The sequence below is a fragment of the Uloborus diversus genome, chromosome 10 (assembly GCF_026930045.1).
Source record: "Uloborus diversus isolate 005 chromosome 10, Udiv.v.3.1, whole genome shotgun sequence".
NCBI lineage: Eukaryota > Metazoa > Arthropoda > Arachnida > Araneae > Uloboridae > Uloborus > Uloborus diversus.
The window spans coordinates 6,849,988-6,868,847 of NC_072740.1; the positions used below are offsets into that span (position 1 = coordinate 6,849,988).

Here is an 18,860-nt window from a genome sequence, read left to right on the forward strand (position 1 = left end):
TTGATAATATGAATTACCACACTACTATCCCTGAAGATTATCCCTTGCACAAAAACCTCCTTAGAGTAACAGCAACTGATCCTGATGTCGGAATAAACGGCGATGTCTATTATAGTCTGCGTGAGCCTTCATTCCAGTTCGCCGTCCACCCGACTCGAGGATTTCTCACTCTCACAAGACCATTAGATTACCAAAAGCAAAGCTTGCACAAAATGACAATTGTTGCTGAGGATCGTGGACCGAAATTTCGAGTAGCTGGAAGCATGTCATTCCTTAGCACTGCCAATGTACAGATAAAAGTGACTCCAGTAAATCTCCATCCTCCCGAAATTCAAGTTCGGCACCTGCCGCAGATTTTGGAACACAGTGATCCAGATATCTATGCTATCGTGCGGGTGATTGACGCGGACAGAGGAGTTCATGGCGAAATTGATGGCTTGGGAATAGTAAAAGGCGATACAGACGGATATTTCAAAGTGTCTCCTGGGAAGAAAACGAATGAGTTTGAAATTGGAGTAGCGGATCCTGGACGCGATTTAGCTGCTGGCAGCTATGCTCTTGTCTTGCAAGCGACCGATAGAGGCACACCACCTAAATCAACTGTAAAAACGGTAAGGTATTTTCCATTTCCATGTTCCCAATTGTTTGAGTTTAAATGCCTGTAGATTTTGTGCATCTAGATAATATATGAAAAATGGATCCTGTATCACTTGGAAAGAAACACAGGCATGTATGATGCGATTTGATATTTACACAAAAAGTTATTTGAAAAAATATTAACGATTCAAATGATAGTTCTCATTCACGCTGTCTAGTTTTCTAAAAGATTGATATTGGTTTTTTAAAAATATTTGCCCGTTATGAGCCATAAACTTGCGAAAAAAACTGGTATTTATGAAAAAAAAAAATCTTATATCTTCGTGAAGATGAGGGATATTCTAACGAAAATCCAAAGAATAATTGTGTAAATATAACATGGCAAACAAAACTAATTTGTAAAATTAAAGCTTTTTGTGATGCAGGACGATTGATAAATTCAAAACTCTAGTTTTAAAACATTATCATTTTAAGCATAAGAAGCTTTAGAAAGTATTCGCTTATTTAAATACGCCAAATGTCCTTCAATTGATCAGAAGTTTAATTCTAACATACAAGATATGTTGCATTCGTTGTTTCACAAATCATTATTTTAGTATTACGTCACACGAATGATTTCCTTTTATTGATTCTGTTTCAGATCCACTTGAAAGTGTCAGAAACTTCTTATTCCGTTCCCAAGTTCAGCCATTCTGACTACGACGTGGAAGTGGAGGAAGTCTCGCCAATAGGATATCCCCTAGTACGCTTGAGTGCTACAGTAGAAAAAGGCAAGAATCCTCTTCTCTACAGCATAGAGATTGGAAATGACGAGGGCATGTTCGCAGTCGACCACAAAACTGGAGTTCTTCATACGGCTAAAGCTTTGGACCGCGAACGTCGGGCTTATTACTCTTTGACTGTTAGTGCAGTAGACAGCGGTCGACGAGGTGGATCTCATCTTCGCAAAGGTACAGCGATCGTCAACGTCCGAGTACTCGACAACAATGACAATGACCCAGTTTTCAACTCTAGCTCAATCGTAGTGCAATTCGATGAAAACCGTTTTCAAGGGAGTGCTGTTACCACCGTCCATGCGACAGACGCTGATGCAGGTGACAATGGTTACGTTACGTACAGTTTAGCTAATTTACACCCTGTACCTTTCAACATCGACCACTTCACCGGAGAGGTAAGTTAGTTCCTTAGTTTAAATGCAATGGCTTGTCTATTTATTAACACAGTAACTGATGTGCAGAGCTTAGTGTAACGATGCTTCATAAATTATCTTCACATTTTATATCATCATATATACAGTGCCGGTAAAAAAAAATCTTTACATTAGGTTGGCAGTTAAATACTTTACATGCAAACTTCTTTTTATGATTTTACTTTGCATTCTCCCTAGTGGTTTGGCCGATTTCCGAGTAATCGGCCAGATTGTGGCCGAAAATTCGGTATTCGGCCAATTCCACAAGAGAGCATGCCAAGTAAAATCATGACAAGAAAAAGTTATGTAAAGTTTTAAATTGCCAACCAGTTTTAAAGTTTTTTTTTTTATCGGCACTGTACAAACTATGTAGAATTTAGTTTTATGTTGTCGGGAAAGTATCGAAACCAACCTCGCGAAATCCGGGTTCTCGTTAAATCGGGGCTCGCTATAAGCGAGTTTGACTGTATTGCTTCATATCTCGACAGCTGAAACATTTTGTGGACTAAAAAGACGATGCTCTTTTCAGATTACGACAACGGAAACGCTGGATTATGAGACGATGCGTCGGGAATATACTCTTCGAGTGCGTGCTTCGGACTGGGGCTCTCCTTATCGCCGACAAGCGGAAATGAGTGTTCGTGTCCAACTCCGAGACATTAATGACCACCGTCCCCTTTTCGAGCGGGTGGACTGTGTGGGCCAAGTACTAGAGAGCGTTCCTTTGGAAACACAAGTGGTCACTCTCTCTGCCTTGGATTTCGATGCCGGAAGTAGAGTTCGCTATTTGATGGTTCCTGCCGACGACGATCCTTGTTTTGCTCTCAATGAAGATAAAGGTATTCCATTCACCTTTTCTTGAATCTCTATTGAATCTTTTATTGGACACTTTATGACACATGATTCAACTTTATTTTCCCCACTATTTGTTAGTAGGCTGTTTACTTCCTTCTCTTTTAGGTATTGTTCTATTTTTTTTTATGTCATTTCTGTTTCCTCTTTTTTTTTTTAAAGGTTTCTTCTCGTGTATTTTTTTAAATTTATTGCTGGTAAAATAATAAATGATAATCCCACAAGAAAGATTCTAGAGGAGAATACATGCAAAGAAAACAAACATTTGTAAGTCTCTTTTTCAAGATTTTAGGACCGACTGAGTTGTTTCGCGTTCTGGATTGGCTCTTCTCATTTGGCATCTTACATCCACAATAAATCCTTGGGACGAAGAGTTAGCCAAGTGGATTGTGCATCAGACTTACAGAGGGATTCGACTCGCCTCCCAACCCACCTCCATGTATGCCATCGCGTACATGCGAAGTATGCATTCGTTATCATGTCCCATGGGTCTGAAAGTCCTGTTTTCGGTTGCTAGCTGTTACCATGAGTGCAGAGGTTCTAGACACCCCCCCCCGACCTTTCTCTCATTACCATGACTAATTTGTGGGTGTGGTGCTGCCATCTGTTAAGGCCAAGTCGGACTTCTCGTTATATTGGAGACTCACTTTCTCAGAAGCGGCTCCTTTCCAGCAACAACAAAAAAAGGGCTTATCTCTCCCGTCAGTGTTATGACATTATCAACAGCCTCATTATCCTGAATGGTGGTTTTTTAGTCGTCTAAATCTAGCCAAATAAGCTTTATTTGCAACTTAATGTCAGTTCCATGTTAAGACAACTCCCTCATACAAGGCAAGTTAGCTGATTGATTCAACTCACCACGTGCCTATCATAGTTCGTATCCATAACTTGTTTTCATCTAGAAAACTCACAGGCTGAAGTGCTGGGTTTGTTAACAACTTCATATTTATTGTTTTCACTATCATTTTGGTCATCAACGCTCTCATCTCTGACGGATAACGGGCCGGGACAAGTAGTTACACTGTCACAACGTGCCTCCTTCACTTTGTCCCAACTAACCCCGTGTTACACCATTTTGAACTTACTCAATAGTTTCCGAAATATTATCATAATCAGCAAATGAAATGCGTAGAATAACAGCTCGAAACATAGGTATTTAAATAAAGTAGGAATGTCTTACGTATTTGAATAATGTTAGGAAAGTTTTCACACCTCAGTATCCTTAGTGACAATGACAATTACAACGCAGGTCACAAAATTTACTTTTGCTATAGAAAACAAGGTTCATATTTTTATTTTGAAAACAGTTACACGCTATACTTCCAAACATACACAAGACACCGAGACCATCAAACTGCTCACTCACATGACACGACAGTTTGAAACCTATTAGCTCAGTCAGGAGGCTCGATGGCACAACTTGCCCCTGGCAAAACTAACCCCGGTCTCCCCTACTTTAAGTATGATATTTTATGCATATGGTACCGCATGTATGAAAATTCGGGACTTAAATAATTTCTGTCTTTTTTTTTTAACAGGTGTTCTTAAAGTGACATGCGATCTATCAAAACAGTCCAAAAAAGATTGGCTTTTGAACGTATCAGCAACAGACAGTCAACATTTTGCGGATGTTATGACCGTGACGTTAAAAGTGGTCTCCAAATACGAAGGAATGAGCTCTAAAGGCGTCAATATTGATTGCAAAAAGCTTGACGTTACTGAGCGCTACATGGAGCTGTTGAGTTTAGGTAACAGTCGAAACAAACCTTCGGAATTTACAGATGAAGCAACTCCCAAGCGCTACGGAGATAACAGGCATACTCCACAGTTCTTACCTACTATTCCAGCCGAAGTTTGGATTAATGAATCAGCAGCTGTCGGGTCTGAAGTAAGTCTTTTATTAGATTAATACCATCTTTGACTTATTTTATAAAATCTCCTTCTAATTTCAAACTACAGTTAGACAAACCTAACCTGGCAGCATTCTGAAGGCTACACGAATTCTAATCACAGCATTGCAATGCTGTGATTAGAATTCGTGCTTAGGTTTGCTCCAATTATAGTTATACTGTTTTCAATCTAGACGCTTTTGGATTTTGATTTTTTGATGAAAAACTCCGTATAGATACTGAGCAATACGTTACCGTCTTTCCAGAGCTAAGACAATGTACCAAAAGCCTGGTTATTGCATCCAAAGACTGCTGCTTCGTCACTGTTATAGACTTATCACTTCGGAATAGTCGATGTATTGCATGAGTTCTGCCTTAGCTCTGGCTAAAGGGCTGCCTATTACCTAAGCTTTTACCTCAATTTTCGAATTGAACAGCACCAGTGCCTGCGGACTTCGCTGGCGTGCGAGACTAATTTAGTAACCAGCTTCTTGGTAATCTCAACCTGAGAGCATTTGCCTCCGGTTCGGTTATTTACTATTCCAGATTAATGTGTCCTTAACAAAGACGAAACTGCATTCTCTGGATATCATAACCGTGCTTTCGGTATATTGCATCTGCATAGACACTTTCGTAAGTATTTTCTAATAATTAAAATAATGTTCAAATTCCTTATTTTTTTAATTCAGCACTCCTCTATGTCCAAGTTAGGGTACTACATGTATGTGTGAAATGAGAGTGGGGATCCAAGGGAGATTTGGAGATAAATCCCCCCAAAACAAAGAAATTTCCCTTTTTTGAGCATAAAAAAACAGTAAAACTGACTAAATTAATTCCCTTCCGAAATTTTATCACAGCCCCCTTCGAAATTGCTTCCTGGCTACGCCACTGAAAGAGTATCAAGAACAAACGAGAATGTATTTTTGCACAACGACTTTGGAGGTAAGAATTTAAGACATTCATTCTCACGGCGATGCCAAATTTAAATCTTCTTTTATTGTGCCTGTCGAAATGGAAAAAGAAGTAAAATTTAAATCTCTTGGTTTACCTTTACCTAGTTTTGGTATATGTGGATTGGTTTATTTTTTAACTGCAATTTCTATGCTTAATTTCTGAAAGGGATTTAAATGTTAATCATAAACTATCATTTACAAACAATTTTAAACTTCGAAGGATTTGTGCGAATCTCTCGTGAAAGCATTTGTAATTCGAAAACAAAATAATAATTGCAGGTAGGGAAAAAGAGGGCACATGTGAGCACGGGGCGCATGTGAACATGGTATGTTTTACTAGGATAACATCAATTATTAAAAGACGCAAGAAAGACTGTTAAGAGCATAAAAATAAGTGAATGTGCCACAGTGTACTGTGCTAATAGTTCACAGAAAGGATTTTGTTTCTTTAAATTTCAAAATTAATAACCCAAGATAAAAAATCAATTTTATTGACGATTTGCTGGAAATCCGAAGCTAAAACTCGGCAGTGCGAAAGCAGTAAACATAGTTATGTAAATTCTCGGTACTACTTTTATTGCTATGGAGTAATTTAGTCTGAAGAAATATGCTTTTTTTTTTTTTTTTTTTTTTTTTATACAACTGTTACATTTTTAAATCAGTTGATAAACTAATTGCTAAGATCCAAAAACACAATGCTGCCAAAAATAGGACTAATTCACTTTATTGGAAATTCAAGTATACAGTATCAGTATATAAAAATATATAGTTACACCAATACTACTAAGAGCATTAATAATGTAAAGTAATACTAGTTTCATAATTAATTAGCAAGTTAATTAAACATACAAATAACTGAATAATAATAATATATGTAATATTTCACCAATTGAAGTGTTTTCGATTTCTTGATGTTTTGTTGGTTTGTTTATTTTTTCAAAATATGACACTCTGTAGTTCTAATAACAATTCGGGACAAAAACGAATGCATTACGCTAACATAAAATGAAGCTGAAAAGGAAGCGAAAACACATCCAGTGTGGTAATATTTCTCCGAATTTTGATCAAAAATGGCGGACATTTCGACCTGGTATATGTAGGGGCTTTAGTAACAGTTTCTTTGTTTTAGCAGATTCTGATGTACTTTTATCACTGTTTTTTTCGTGTAAAAACATATTTTATACTAACTAATAAGCTAAGTTTAATTATTGCAAACCATCATATATGAACATTCACGTAAATTTATGGCAATGTTTAAATTTTGTAATTAAATTAATAATTCTTTATTTTTGAAAATTAGTTCTAAGGTAGATGACGGGGCACTTGTTAACACAACATCAAGGGGCACATGTGAACAGTTCCCGTGTCCTCTCTGCTATAAAAATATTAGTATATTCTTACTAAAAGTGTTAAACGAACTGTAAAGATTTATAATTATTATTTTGCTGCAATCAATTTGTAAATTTATTGTTAATTATTATTACATAATTATTAATTATTTATTTTATTACTTTTTATTTTCTTAATTCTTTAATTACTAAATAGTTGGCCAAAAAGTTAGAGGTATGTATATAATATTTGCAAGGAAAATAAAGACAAAATATTTTTCGAAAAACTGAAGTTTAGAATAATTTTAAAATTCATCATCATATTCTGCATGAAGCTTAAACACACTATATAACAAGAATAAACTTTACGTAATAAAATATTCTTTGTATTGTTTAGTCTTGTAAGATTTTTTCTTGTCGATCCAGTGATTAGAACATGCTATGAAACTTTACAATTTGACAGTGAGCAAAGTTTTATAATTCGAAAAAAATAGTTTCTGAATGATAGTTACTGTACAATTCAAACTGACACAATATAGTCTACAAACCCTTGAATGTAATTGGTATATACGTATATGCTTCATTGTAACGAGTTTTTCGTTGAAATATGATGCCCGTCCTGCATTTCTCAACTGTGTTCACATGTGCCCCAAGCTTGTTCACATGTGAATAATTAATTGAAGACAGTTTTCAAAATTCCGTAAAGTATATAAATATTTTCTTTTACAAATCCGAAAAAAATCCATGGCACGCAGAAAAGACTATTCAATCACGGGGACCCTCTTTCTGTGAGATATTGGTAATATTTTCTGGGAAATTAAGAAACGAAAGAAATTGTTCCGATGTGCTCGCTTTTCCCCCATATGTATATGAATGCAGTGGCGGATCTAGCCGATCATTTTGGGAGGGGCCATCCAAAATTTTTGAACAAACTCTCGAGAAACTTTATTAAAATGAATGATTCTAAAGGGAGAGAGAGAGTGTGTGTGTGTGTGTGTGTTTGGAATCCCCCCTTCCTAGAAATATTTTACCTAAGAGGCTCTAAAAATCTAATTTCAAGCTTTTTTTGTGCGTATTAGAGAAAGCGATGGAGGATTCGTGAGCTCTCCCTCCGAAAAATTTCGAAATTTAAGTCATAAATACGCAAATTTAGGCTCGCTTTGGTCTCGTGAGCAATAGGTGACCCTGAGGACAACAGCATTTAGAGAACGTCCAAGTGTCTAAAGTTGGAATCAAGATATGATGTAAACGAAGGAGCAAAATTTTGGGAATGATAGTTCTTTTTCAAGGAGAGGGATATAATTTCTTTCCCAAATAAGGCCGAAATTTCTTTTAATGTAAAAAACATGTCTTAAATTTTGTTATTTTCTCATAATAGTTTCGTTTTTTTATTTTTCTTTAAAAAAAATCCTACAATCGCAAGGCTTTGGGAGGGGCCATGACCCCCATGGCCCCCCTCTAGATCCGCCCCTGTATGAATGCGTTAATGAACCTTAACAAAATGATGAACGAATCTGCATTGGGAGTTGAAAAATCTTATTGAGTTATTCAAACATGAAAAGGCGTTAAAAATTCTAGCTGTTGAAAAACAATGACACTGTCTTAGAAATCCTGTTGATTAACATTGTTTCACGAAAACTCTGCCACGAGACGCATCGCAGTTGAATCGATTATTTCAGAAGCGGCGTAAGTATAGTCTAATGGATTCCCGTAGGACTTACGCCCTTCCTGAAATAATCGATTCAGTTAGGCTATCAATGGATTCAACTAAAATGTTTGCCGGGAATAAATTAATTTCATCAAAAAAAAAAAAAAAAAAAATCAAGTTCCAGGGAGTTTGTGTAGAAATGTATTATACACAGATCTATCCACCTGCAGAGAAAAAGTGAATGGTAATGTTTCAATGAAACACATTTCGGACTTCATAAATCTGCTGCAATTCTGTGCATGATTTTTTTTGAACAAAGTAATAATTAATGTTACTTAAAAAAACGTTTGAAAATAAGAGAAGCTTCATGTTTTTTTCGTGAAGTGTCATTGTTTGTTTACAGTAACAGAAATATTTCAATTGAAAACTCGCTCCAAACTCCGCGTTCAGATTAGGGATGCGCCGATTAATGGGCCATAATCCGTCTTTTTTCCGATTATTTACAATCGTTCAAATTTGACCGATTATTTATAATCGGTCAAATTTTACCGATTAATCGACAGCAAAAATAAGTTTCCAAAATATTTTTAAGCATATTTTCAACACGAAACTATAATGAATGTAACAATAAATAAATGTGATATTCTGAAAACATTACTGTACTATGATGTAGTAGGGTAGACCGGGGCACGTTTACGCAGTGCCCTTTTTTCCAAACGAATTATAACTGGAGAGCCAACAGTCATAACAGATTGATGCTGCTCCTTAGAAATATTCTCACAAGTTTTTGAGCATCAGTCGAGCTTCGGTCTAGCATGCAGAAAGAAAATCTGTTTTCTACTTAGTTGAGTAAATTTTGTGTTGAACGTTTTGAAGCTTATTGCGAATAAATAATTCTTTAAGAAACAACAAATACATAAAAATTAGTAGAATTTTATCCTTTTTTGAGAATTGTATTTGGATGAACTGATATGTTATTAAAATTTTTTGCACGTTAAAAATAAATCCAAACTTGGCGACGGGGCAAGTTTTCGCGTTGACGTCGAAGCACCTTTATACACACGTTCTTACTGAGTCTTACTTAAACGTGCCCTGGCATTTTTTTCGCTCCGAACTGTCTCAAACATTTTTAGTATTTTCAGGCTATTTAGTTTTGAAAATTACCATTTAATTTTTAATTAAGTTTCGTATCTTATACCTTACAATCATATAGTGCTACCTCCATGCCCCTTCAGCTTTAACTTTATACACTATTCCGTCTGTAATAAATTTGCCTTATTTTAACGATGGTAAGACATTATGTTCAAAACACTAACAGAACCACGTTAGGTGTCAAAATAAATATGTGTAAACGTGCCTCGGGTCTGGGGTAAGTTTACGCAACCGACTTGGACTCAAAAATATTTTTTTTAACGGTTAAAACCACAAGCTGAGCAACAACTGAATATACCAATTTTGACTCCATCAACTGCTTCATAAAACTGCAGTGTCTAAAATTTCGTAAGTTAAAACATAAAAATGAGAAAATTCATTGAAAAAAATCCGTCTAAACGTGCCCACAAGTCTACCCTATGAATGTGTACAAGTAAACAAAACAAATAGCTTAGAAAATGCTTAAAACTGAATGAAATATTAAAGGATCATTTCCTAAGTTAATGTTATCATATCCTCACCCCAGCATTTGATGACACAACATCCCCACCCCCTCCCTAGATATTTTGATCCTTCTAACTATACATATGATTACATCAAACACTTAACAACTTACTCTTAAAATTATTAACTTTCCATTCAACAAAAAAGTAATTATTCTTAACTATCATTTGAATAAAAAAATGTGTACATACTATATTATATTTTTTCCAGACGGATAGTTGAAGTAATATTATTATTATTATTATTACTATTTTGGATAAATATGCACAACGTTGCAACATGTTTCATGTGTCGATACTTTTCTCCTTGAACATAGTACTTTTAGTTAACCGTATAGTTTTTACAAAGAAATTAAGTCTTGGATTAAATGGCTACTAAAAATTAGGAAATAAATTTCGATTAAAAGTGCTCCTAAGTTAGCCTGCTGACCACAGGTTACTCCCTAATATTTTTAATTTTTCATGTCTAGTTAACAGGATGTCATTTTACTAACAATAACATTGAAGTTGGCTCAAGTTGGATAAAATTTTGAAATTATTTTTGGAAAATTGGAAAGTGGGGAAAAATAAATCGTCTTTCAAAAATTAACTATTAACTATTTCTGAAGTCGAAAATGTAAGAGAAAAAATATGATGGAGCAATTGGTAGCCGTAAAAGTAATCATTATGATCATAAATCGACTCCGCCGATTAATCGGCCCATTGTCAACAGCGGTTACTTCTGCGATTTTACTACCAATGAAAGTAGAAATATTACTTTCATCGGGCCAAAATTAGCATAATTTTTAGATTTGGGAATCTCAAAAATGTTTGTTATATCTGTTGAATTTAAATTCATTAAAACAGTTCGCTTATAAGGAAATTTAGTATTTGATATTAATACATTAAATTAATAATGAAGCAAGCACCAAACCGTAAACTATATAATCTTAAAAGAAAGACAAAAAAAAAAAATGTTCCTTGATTTTTTCTTTAAATTAAAAATGGTTTTGTTATTTTTAAAGAAATATTAACATTATATAAACCAGAATTAACAGAAATAAACTGATACTAGACAATTAAAGAACTTCAAAGTTCAGGTATAATATCAACTATATTTCATTAAATGTATAAAAGTGAGACAAAAGAAAAAAAAATAAGTAAAAATTTTTTTTTTGTTGCTCCTAGAACCCAGTAAGAGTTTTAATTCTTCCGTAGCTTGAAAGCAAAATGAAACATTTCCCCGAAGTTTTACATTTTACAAGGACCATTGAAAATGCTATTATTGAGTGTATTATATTTCAATATTTTATTGAACATAATTAAACCATTAAAACTGAGTAAATAAAAGCAGAAGACTTATAATTTACAGTGATAAATATTTTTATTTATCCATTTTTTAAAAAAATACAGAAGGACTTACATCTCCCGGGAAAGAAGTACTTAAAAAAAATTTAAAAAATTAAAAACGAATTGAAGAAGTTAAAAGACGTAACCATGCCAAAAAAAAAAAAGCAGCATTAATTTTAGTTGCGAAGATGAATTTCGAATCATTTGCTGTACTTTATAAATCTGCAGAAGTCTTAAGCAATTCTTACGATAACTTTAAAATTTTAAGCTTTATCTTTGAAATATCTGCAGATATAGTACAGAAATCCTATCCGCTACTCATATCTGGTCCGCTATACCCACCCTGGCAGACCAGGAGATAATTGATTGCCTAGATATGTATTTTCTTCTCATGCAAAAATTTGTAATGTAACTTATGATCACTTTTTTCTTGTCTAGTAGCTCCTCTTTTATCTAATAATTATGAGGGTATAGCAAGATGTTGACAATAAATATTTGACTTTACTTTAACAAAAATTTTCAATTATGTTTAACTATAAATTAAGAAAATTTGTAATCTGTTATTTCCTTTTTGCAAAATAAGCTACACTATTTATTGAGTTTTACTGTACTAGTGGATGTTAAAATTGAATGTCTGTTTCTCTAGGTTCTTGCTGTCAGAGCCCGAGACAGAGATCATGGGTATTCTGGACTTCTGGTGTATGTAGTTAATTATAGCAACGAAGGAGATGACTGTTTTAAACAAGATCTTAATAATGGTAGATTGCTTGTAGATTGCCCATTAGATAGAGAGCGAACATCGAAGTATGTTTTAAATATATCTGCATTCGATCTTGGAAAGCCTCAAAAATCCGCTTCCACACAACTCATAGTTAATATACGAGATGAAAATGATAACGTTCCTACTTTCGAAAAATCCTCCTACCACTTTGTGATTCCTGAAAATGTTGAAAACGGCACCTCTGTGATCCGTCTAAGAGCAACGGATATGGATGAAGGTGAAAATGCTCGTTTGATCTTCAACTTAGAAGGACCTGCTTGGGATATGTTCCATGTTGATAAAGACACTGGTCTTCTGACTGTTGTGGGTTCTCTGGATAGAGAAGTCACAGAAAATTATGCTTTACGAGTTTGGGTTAGAGATGGTTCTCGAGACAAACCATTGATGTCGTCCACTATCGTTTACATTCGCTTGGAGGACGTCAACGACAATCCTCCTATGTTTGGCCTCAAACAGTTCTGGGTAAAAGTGAGAGAAGATCTTCCTATCGGCACTGTTGTTATGGTAATGTCCGCGAGAGATCCTGATACCGGCGATGGGGGACGGATTGCCTATGAAATGCTAAATGGAGGAACTTTTTCAGTGGATCCTCTAACAGGCGTTGTTCGATTAGCTAGCTCTTTGGATTTTGAACAAAAGCAATTGTACAATGTGACTGTTGTTGCCAGAGACCAAGGTGATCCTCCACTGTCTTCAGTCGCTTATTTATTAGTTGAAGTGGAGGACGTAAATGAAAACCTTCATCCTCCAAAGTTCCTCGATATTGTGGCTTCTGGTTCCATACGAGAAAATAAACCAGAAGGAACATTTGTTATGCAAGTGACTGCTGTGGATGCTGATCCTCCTGGTATAGATTCTACAGTGACGTATTCCATACGGGATGGTGATGGACTGGGGATCTTCGCTATTGATGATCAAGGTAAGATGTTATCTTTGTCCTCGTTGTTTTCATTTATGATAAGCATAGATTGTGGTTAAATGAACACCTTGTTTTTTATCCCCTATTTATCACTTTAGATAGTAGTAAATGCATTGTCAATGTAGTCAATGGGTTACGAGTGCGAATATATGCTTCAAACTATTCTTCCATCGCCAAAATCAAAAGTTTGGTGTTTCTACTTAAAAGAAGTTTGTTTGACTTTACCAGATGCGTTTAGTTCAGTGCCATCAGTATTGGAATTGAATAGATAAGTGAAGTTTTTTGGTCTGAATCAAGATAGAAATAATGAAAAGAAAAAACAAAATTAAAAGTACATTGGTAACATATGTGCAGTGGGAACTTACGTTCCCCTTTACTACATTCCTTTTATCTTTGCTTATTTTTCTCCTTACCAGCAGCACACGTAAATCTCAATGTGGGTGAGGTTTTCACAAAATATTACCCTTTTTTTAAACAAAGCGAAATTTCTTCACGCAATAATTTGCTGAAATTAAAAAAACAAAAAAAAACTGACTGACATGACACGGGAATTGTCTGATGTCACAGGATTAAACATTTTTCTTGTTGCACTTATTTTACGTTGCGTTAAAAAAGATGTCATCATGATTCTATTAAACGAGTTGTGATATGTCATTGAATTGCAAACAGACATGAATCTCATTAAAAAACAAGTGAAACAACTTTTATCATTTGAAAGGAAAATGATCAGAGAGCACCATCCAGTTTCCAAAAGGTAAAATTTATTTCCTTTAAGGTAAAAGTAGGAACGTCTGAGATAAGGCGACATTCGGTAAGTAGTTTTAACGCGTGGTTCATCATAGTGAACCTAATTTCCGCCTCTTAAGAGCTAACTATGTTTTTCGAAAAATGAACAAAATGTGACCTTAATTTCTACTCTATTTAACCAAAGCAATGAATTTCGTAGTGTGCAAGAGTACTGCTGAAGAAGACTATTTTTCACTTACTTTAAAACAGGATTTCACTTTGAACTTGCATTTTAAGTTTTTTTTTTTTTTTTTTTTCCACAACCGTACACCGAACTCGCTCATTAAACGACTTAAATAACTGCAGATGCTCTGCAATAGTTGCATTCGAGCATTGAAAATGTTTCATTGACTCTGTAATATTCTTTGGAGGGGGAAAAAACAATAAAAATGAGCTAAATTAAAAAAAAAAAAAAAAAACATGCCAATATACAGGATGTTCCGTTTTAACCTGCAAGACCTTTATTTTTGCAACCGTTAGTCCTAGATGTATACTTCCAGTTGCAAAAATGTTCAAAATCAGATGCAGAGTTAAGATATTGGAAGTTTGAAGCAAAAATAAAAATAAGTCACAATATACGAAATTTAACTTTTTATACGGGTCCTTAGGTCCCCTAACTAATATTTAGAGAAATAATCTCCATTGAAAACTATTGCTAACACGAAAAACTTGATATTTTTGCCTTGTGCGACCAAAACTCAAGGAGATACTCCAGTTTAAAGTTTTAAGGCACCATACAGAAGATGAGTTTGGAACATATCGCTCTTTCAGAAGAATAACAGGTTTTCAAAGTATGAAAAACAAGATATTTTATTTTTCATTGCTATTCAAAAATCAATGCAAATGTTTGCCTTGATACGCAAAAACACACCACAAAACCTCCAATAATTTGAAAAAATCACTCTCTATGCACACATGTAATTTTAAACACTTGTTAACCACTATATTTTCCCCCAAAAGGTGTCATTGACGGCGATTGAGAAGTGGTGTAAGTCACAAAACGCTGCGTTTCATATCTCGGTGAATATTGGTAGTACTAATTTCAAAAGTTTTGCTTTGGAATTGTTTTTCAATGGAGATTATTTCCCTAGGTATAAGTTTGGGGACCTGGGGCCCGTATAAAAAGTTAAATTTTGTATTTTTTGACTCATTGTTATTTGCGCTTCAAACATTCAATATCCTAACCCTGCATTTGATTTTGAAGATTTTTGCAGTTGGAAGTATACATCTAGGACTAACGGTTGCGAAAATAAAGGTCTTGCAGGTTAAAACGGAACACCCTGTATACAATAAAACATAAAAAATGAAAAATTATAAATTAATTGAGTTTTAAGTAATTAAAACACCATAAAATAAGCTATAAATTTTAATTAACTTACCGGCGTAAACAAGATGGAGACAAAAAGCTGAAGAGCAAGTGATGGCGAAAACTTAATTATAAAATTGAGCGTAAACAAAACGGGCAGACTAATAAGAGTAAAAATGAACGAAGGATCGGAACTAAATCAAATCTTTTTGCAGCGCAATGTTCTAAACTGTTCACCGTTAAAAGGAACGAACGAACGAAGTATGGTAAGACTACTATTAGTACATCGGTATATTGTTTCCAAACCGTTCACCGTTCAAAATAACGACCTTTCATTTTTTTAGGAGCAAACTGCACCTTTCATTTTAAGGAGTCGGGTCTTTTAGACTCGTTGTTCAATGGCGATGCATCTACAATCGGATATAGTAATGATAAATCATTTCCAATTTGAAACTTTAAACATAATCTGAATGCGTGTTATGACATGTGTTGAACATGATTCATTCTGTTGTGTGAATGAAAAGCTGGTTTAGTATGCATATGAAGCGAGGGAGATTCTGAATAGAAACTCGTTAGAATGAGAGGGCACACCTAGCTATGTGGCTTTACGGAAGGACTCTCTCGTGGCGCAGAGTCTTGCAAATAGGATATGCTAATGAGTTCCCGCTCACAGATCCCATTTTCGATGTCACTTCCGAACGCTATCCGTGGAATGAATGTTGAAGAAGGAATCGCGGAATGGAGGTGCCCTCTCCCCCTCCCCTTTTGTACCTTTCATTTTGTTATTAAATAGGATTTCGTTTCATTTGAGTGCGGATCCATTTCGAAAGTGATTCTCTTTCCCAATACCGTATCATGAGCACTTAAGAAACCAACTTATTTTGCCTTAAATCGGGGGAACCACTTTTCGACGCCTCATTTGATGTTTTTTTTTTTTTTTTTTTTTTTTTTTGTATATAAATGAAATTATGACTGATAATTTCCTCATTTATAGTTTTATTTATGATAATGGCTGATGAAATCAGTATGATCGATGAATCATTTTTATTCACTGATGATTTTCTTAAACTAAGAAATGTATTTTCCGTTTTATTGAACAAGCGATGTGCGCCCATTTTTAGCCTATTTTCTTGTAAAATGAAAAAGAAGAAAAAGGCTAAATGCATAACAAAAAACATCTCTTAGCCTGCTGTAATCATCACTAAAATATCGCTAACCTGTTTTACATCCATCACTTTCTGGCTTTGTGTGCATGTAGCGCGTCATTATTTTTACATCTCGTTTGCGACCATACGTTTGCATATAGTCTTGTTTTTTTTAGACGTTTTTTGTTACAAACATGGCTCTTGTTGTTAACATTTTACGTGGTGGAATTTCTGTATTTTTTCCTAATCAATATCTATGAAAATAAAGATTTGGTTGCTTTACATTTTTTGTATATGATTAACAGAATATTAAATGTTAAACTAAATAACTTCTAGGATGACTTTTCACTAATCATTTAGTTTGTGTTGTGTCATCCGCGAAATAAAACTATCGCCAATTAAATCGGGAGAATGTCCTTTTTCAAAGGATGAAAGAAAGTAAAAGAAATCTTTGGCGTTTGTTTGATGCGAAATGGGGTCAAAGAAAAATCTCATTTGATTTATTAAGAAAATGAAAGAAGCTCTTTTTAATTAAAATTTCTTTGATCATTTCGTTTTATCTAAAAGTATTAGATTAATGCCTAATTTTATATGATCGAAAACAAAATTTTCTGTTTCCTGAAAGATCATAGTTGATCTTTTGAATTGTAGTATGTATTCATATGATCGTTTGTTTTGATTTATTCTGAACTTTTACCGGAGTTAGTTTTTGAATATTTATGCATTTAATTAAGCCTTGTAGTCATGTGACAGTTCCTTGCTATTATTACTGAGCATTTTAAAGTTTCAAAATTTTCTGTTTCGTGAAAGATCAGAGTTGATTTTTTGAATTGTAAAATGTCTTCATATGATTCTGTTTTGACTTACTTTGAATTTTTATCGGAGTTAACTTTTTGAATATGTTTGCCTTCAAATAAACCTTGTGGTCATGTGACAGTTCCTTGCTCTCCTTACTTAGCATTTTATTCGCTAGGTTAATAGATAACCTAAAGACTAGGGCTGCCATAGCTTGGGCTGCCATAGCTTTATTGATGAAAACGATACATTTATTAAATATTTTAACGGGGGGGGGGGTAAAACATAATATATTTACTAAAATATATTTTTTTGGCTGAGCAATCTAGAATGGAGGTTTCTTTCATGCGCAATCTGCGACTATCTAAAAAGAATGGAGTGGGGAATCTACTGCCGTGGGCAGGTAAACAGCAGTTTCTGCGGAAATAAGTTTTCGAGACATTTGAAAAAACGTCTTTTGCGTTCAGTACTAACAATAGGGAAATGTTGGAATTTATTTAACTTTTTTCGCGCTTTTATTCAGCGGAAAACAAGCTTTCACAATAAGGGTAACGTACAATAGAAGACAAAAATGCAAAAAAAAAAGTAATAATAATAAAAATTCGCAGTTACTGCCGTTTAACTGCCCGCGGCAGTTTTCCCCTTTTTAGCTCTGGATGTCATTTACTTGTACTATCTGTATAATTGTATCAAAACATTAATTAAACTTTTTTTTCTGAAATCGATTAGCACTTGGTTAACTGGCACACTGGTGTAACCACCATTTTTTCAAGAAATGAGTCCAAAAAGAATACATATTAAGAGATGAATTTTGGAACTTATTATCGTATTTTTTTACTTCATACTTTTTAAGATTAATAATCGACCATTATAAAAAAAAGTGAACACATTTTAAGAATCATTATCAGTTACAACATGATCTTTGATTTTCCCCCTCGATCTTGGACATTTTCTGGGCCCAATCCTGGGTTTTGTGAAAAATTCCACTGTCATCCCTGCATTAGTCATGGTTGTCGGTCTGAATCATTCAATATCAATTGAAAAAAAAAAAAAACACAATAGCATATAAAAATAACCATCACGAATCGCAACGTCGAACACAATTTCATACCTTCAGAAACCACTATTTACAAATCTTTACCAACAAGTTTACTTTAGATATATACATTCATAATTAAAATATGTAACTTCTCAATACGTACTCCAAAAAAACTAGAAGTGGGCAACGCTGTTCTTTTTAATGATCCGTTCATCAGAGGATCGTTCATTCAACTCGTTCATTTGAACGACTTTGTTCATTAAAAAAGTTGCAAGTAATCTCTCTGCACGGCATACTCACGTACATTCGAAATGTTTCATTAGATTAGTAATATTCTTTGAAGAAAAAATAACTGAAATCGTCTAAAAGTAAGAAAATATGCGTATGAAAAATGAATCAAAAAAAACTTTATTCAGGTTTAGATGTGTAAAGCAATTATAGTTCATTTTGTAAGATATTTCTCAGTTGCCAAATCGTAAGATATGTTTTCCATTCTAAAAATCGCAGGTTCATTTCAGCATATCATAAAATTAAGTTATTAAATTTTACAACACAAAAAAATAAACTGTTTGTGACGTCAGAAAATTTTCAAAATTGAACTTACTTGAAAATAGTACTGCAATTCTAAATAGAAATATTATCAAAGTGT

At 34.3% G+C, this 18,860-nt stretch overlaps 1 protein-coding gene across 1 annotated transcript in view; it reads left to right on the forward strand.

The window, feature by feature from the left end:
• The first annotated feature begins 522 nt into the window (after positions 1–522).
• The window catches only part of LOC129231593 (fat-like cadherin-related tumor suppressor homolog), a 354,750-nt gene continuing 336,412 nt past the window's right edge, over positions 523–18,860 (forward strand). Inside the window, 5 exon segments of the mRNA XM_054865953.1 lie at positions 523–611; positions 1,238–1,768; positions 2,316–2,625; positions 4,177–4,526; positions 12,087–13,140. Of these exon segments, the coding sequence (XP_054721928.1) occupies positions 1,415–1,768; positions 2,316–2,625; positions 4,177–4,526; positions 12,087–13,140 (2,068 nt within the window). The 5' untranslated portion in view covers positions 523–611; positions 1,238–1,414.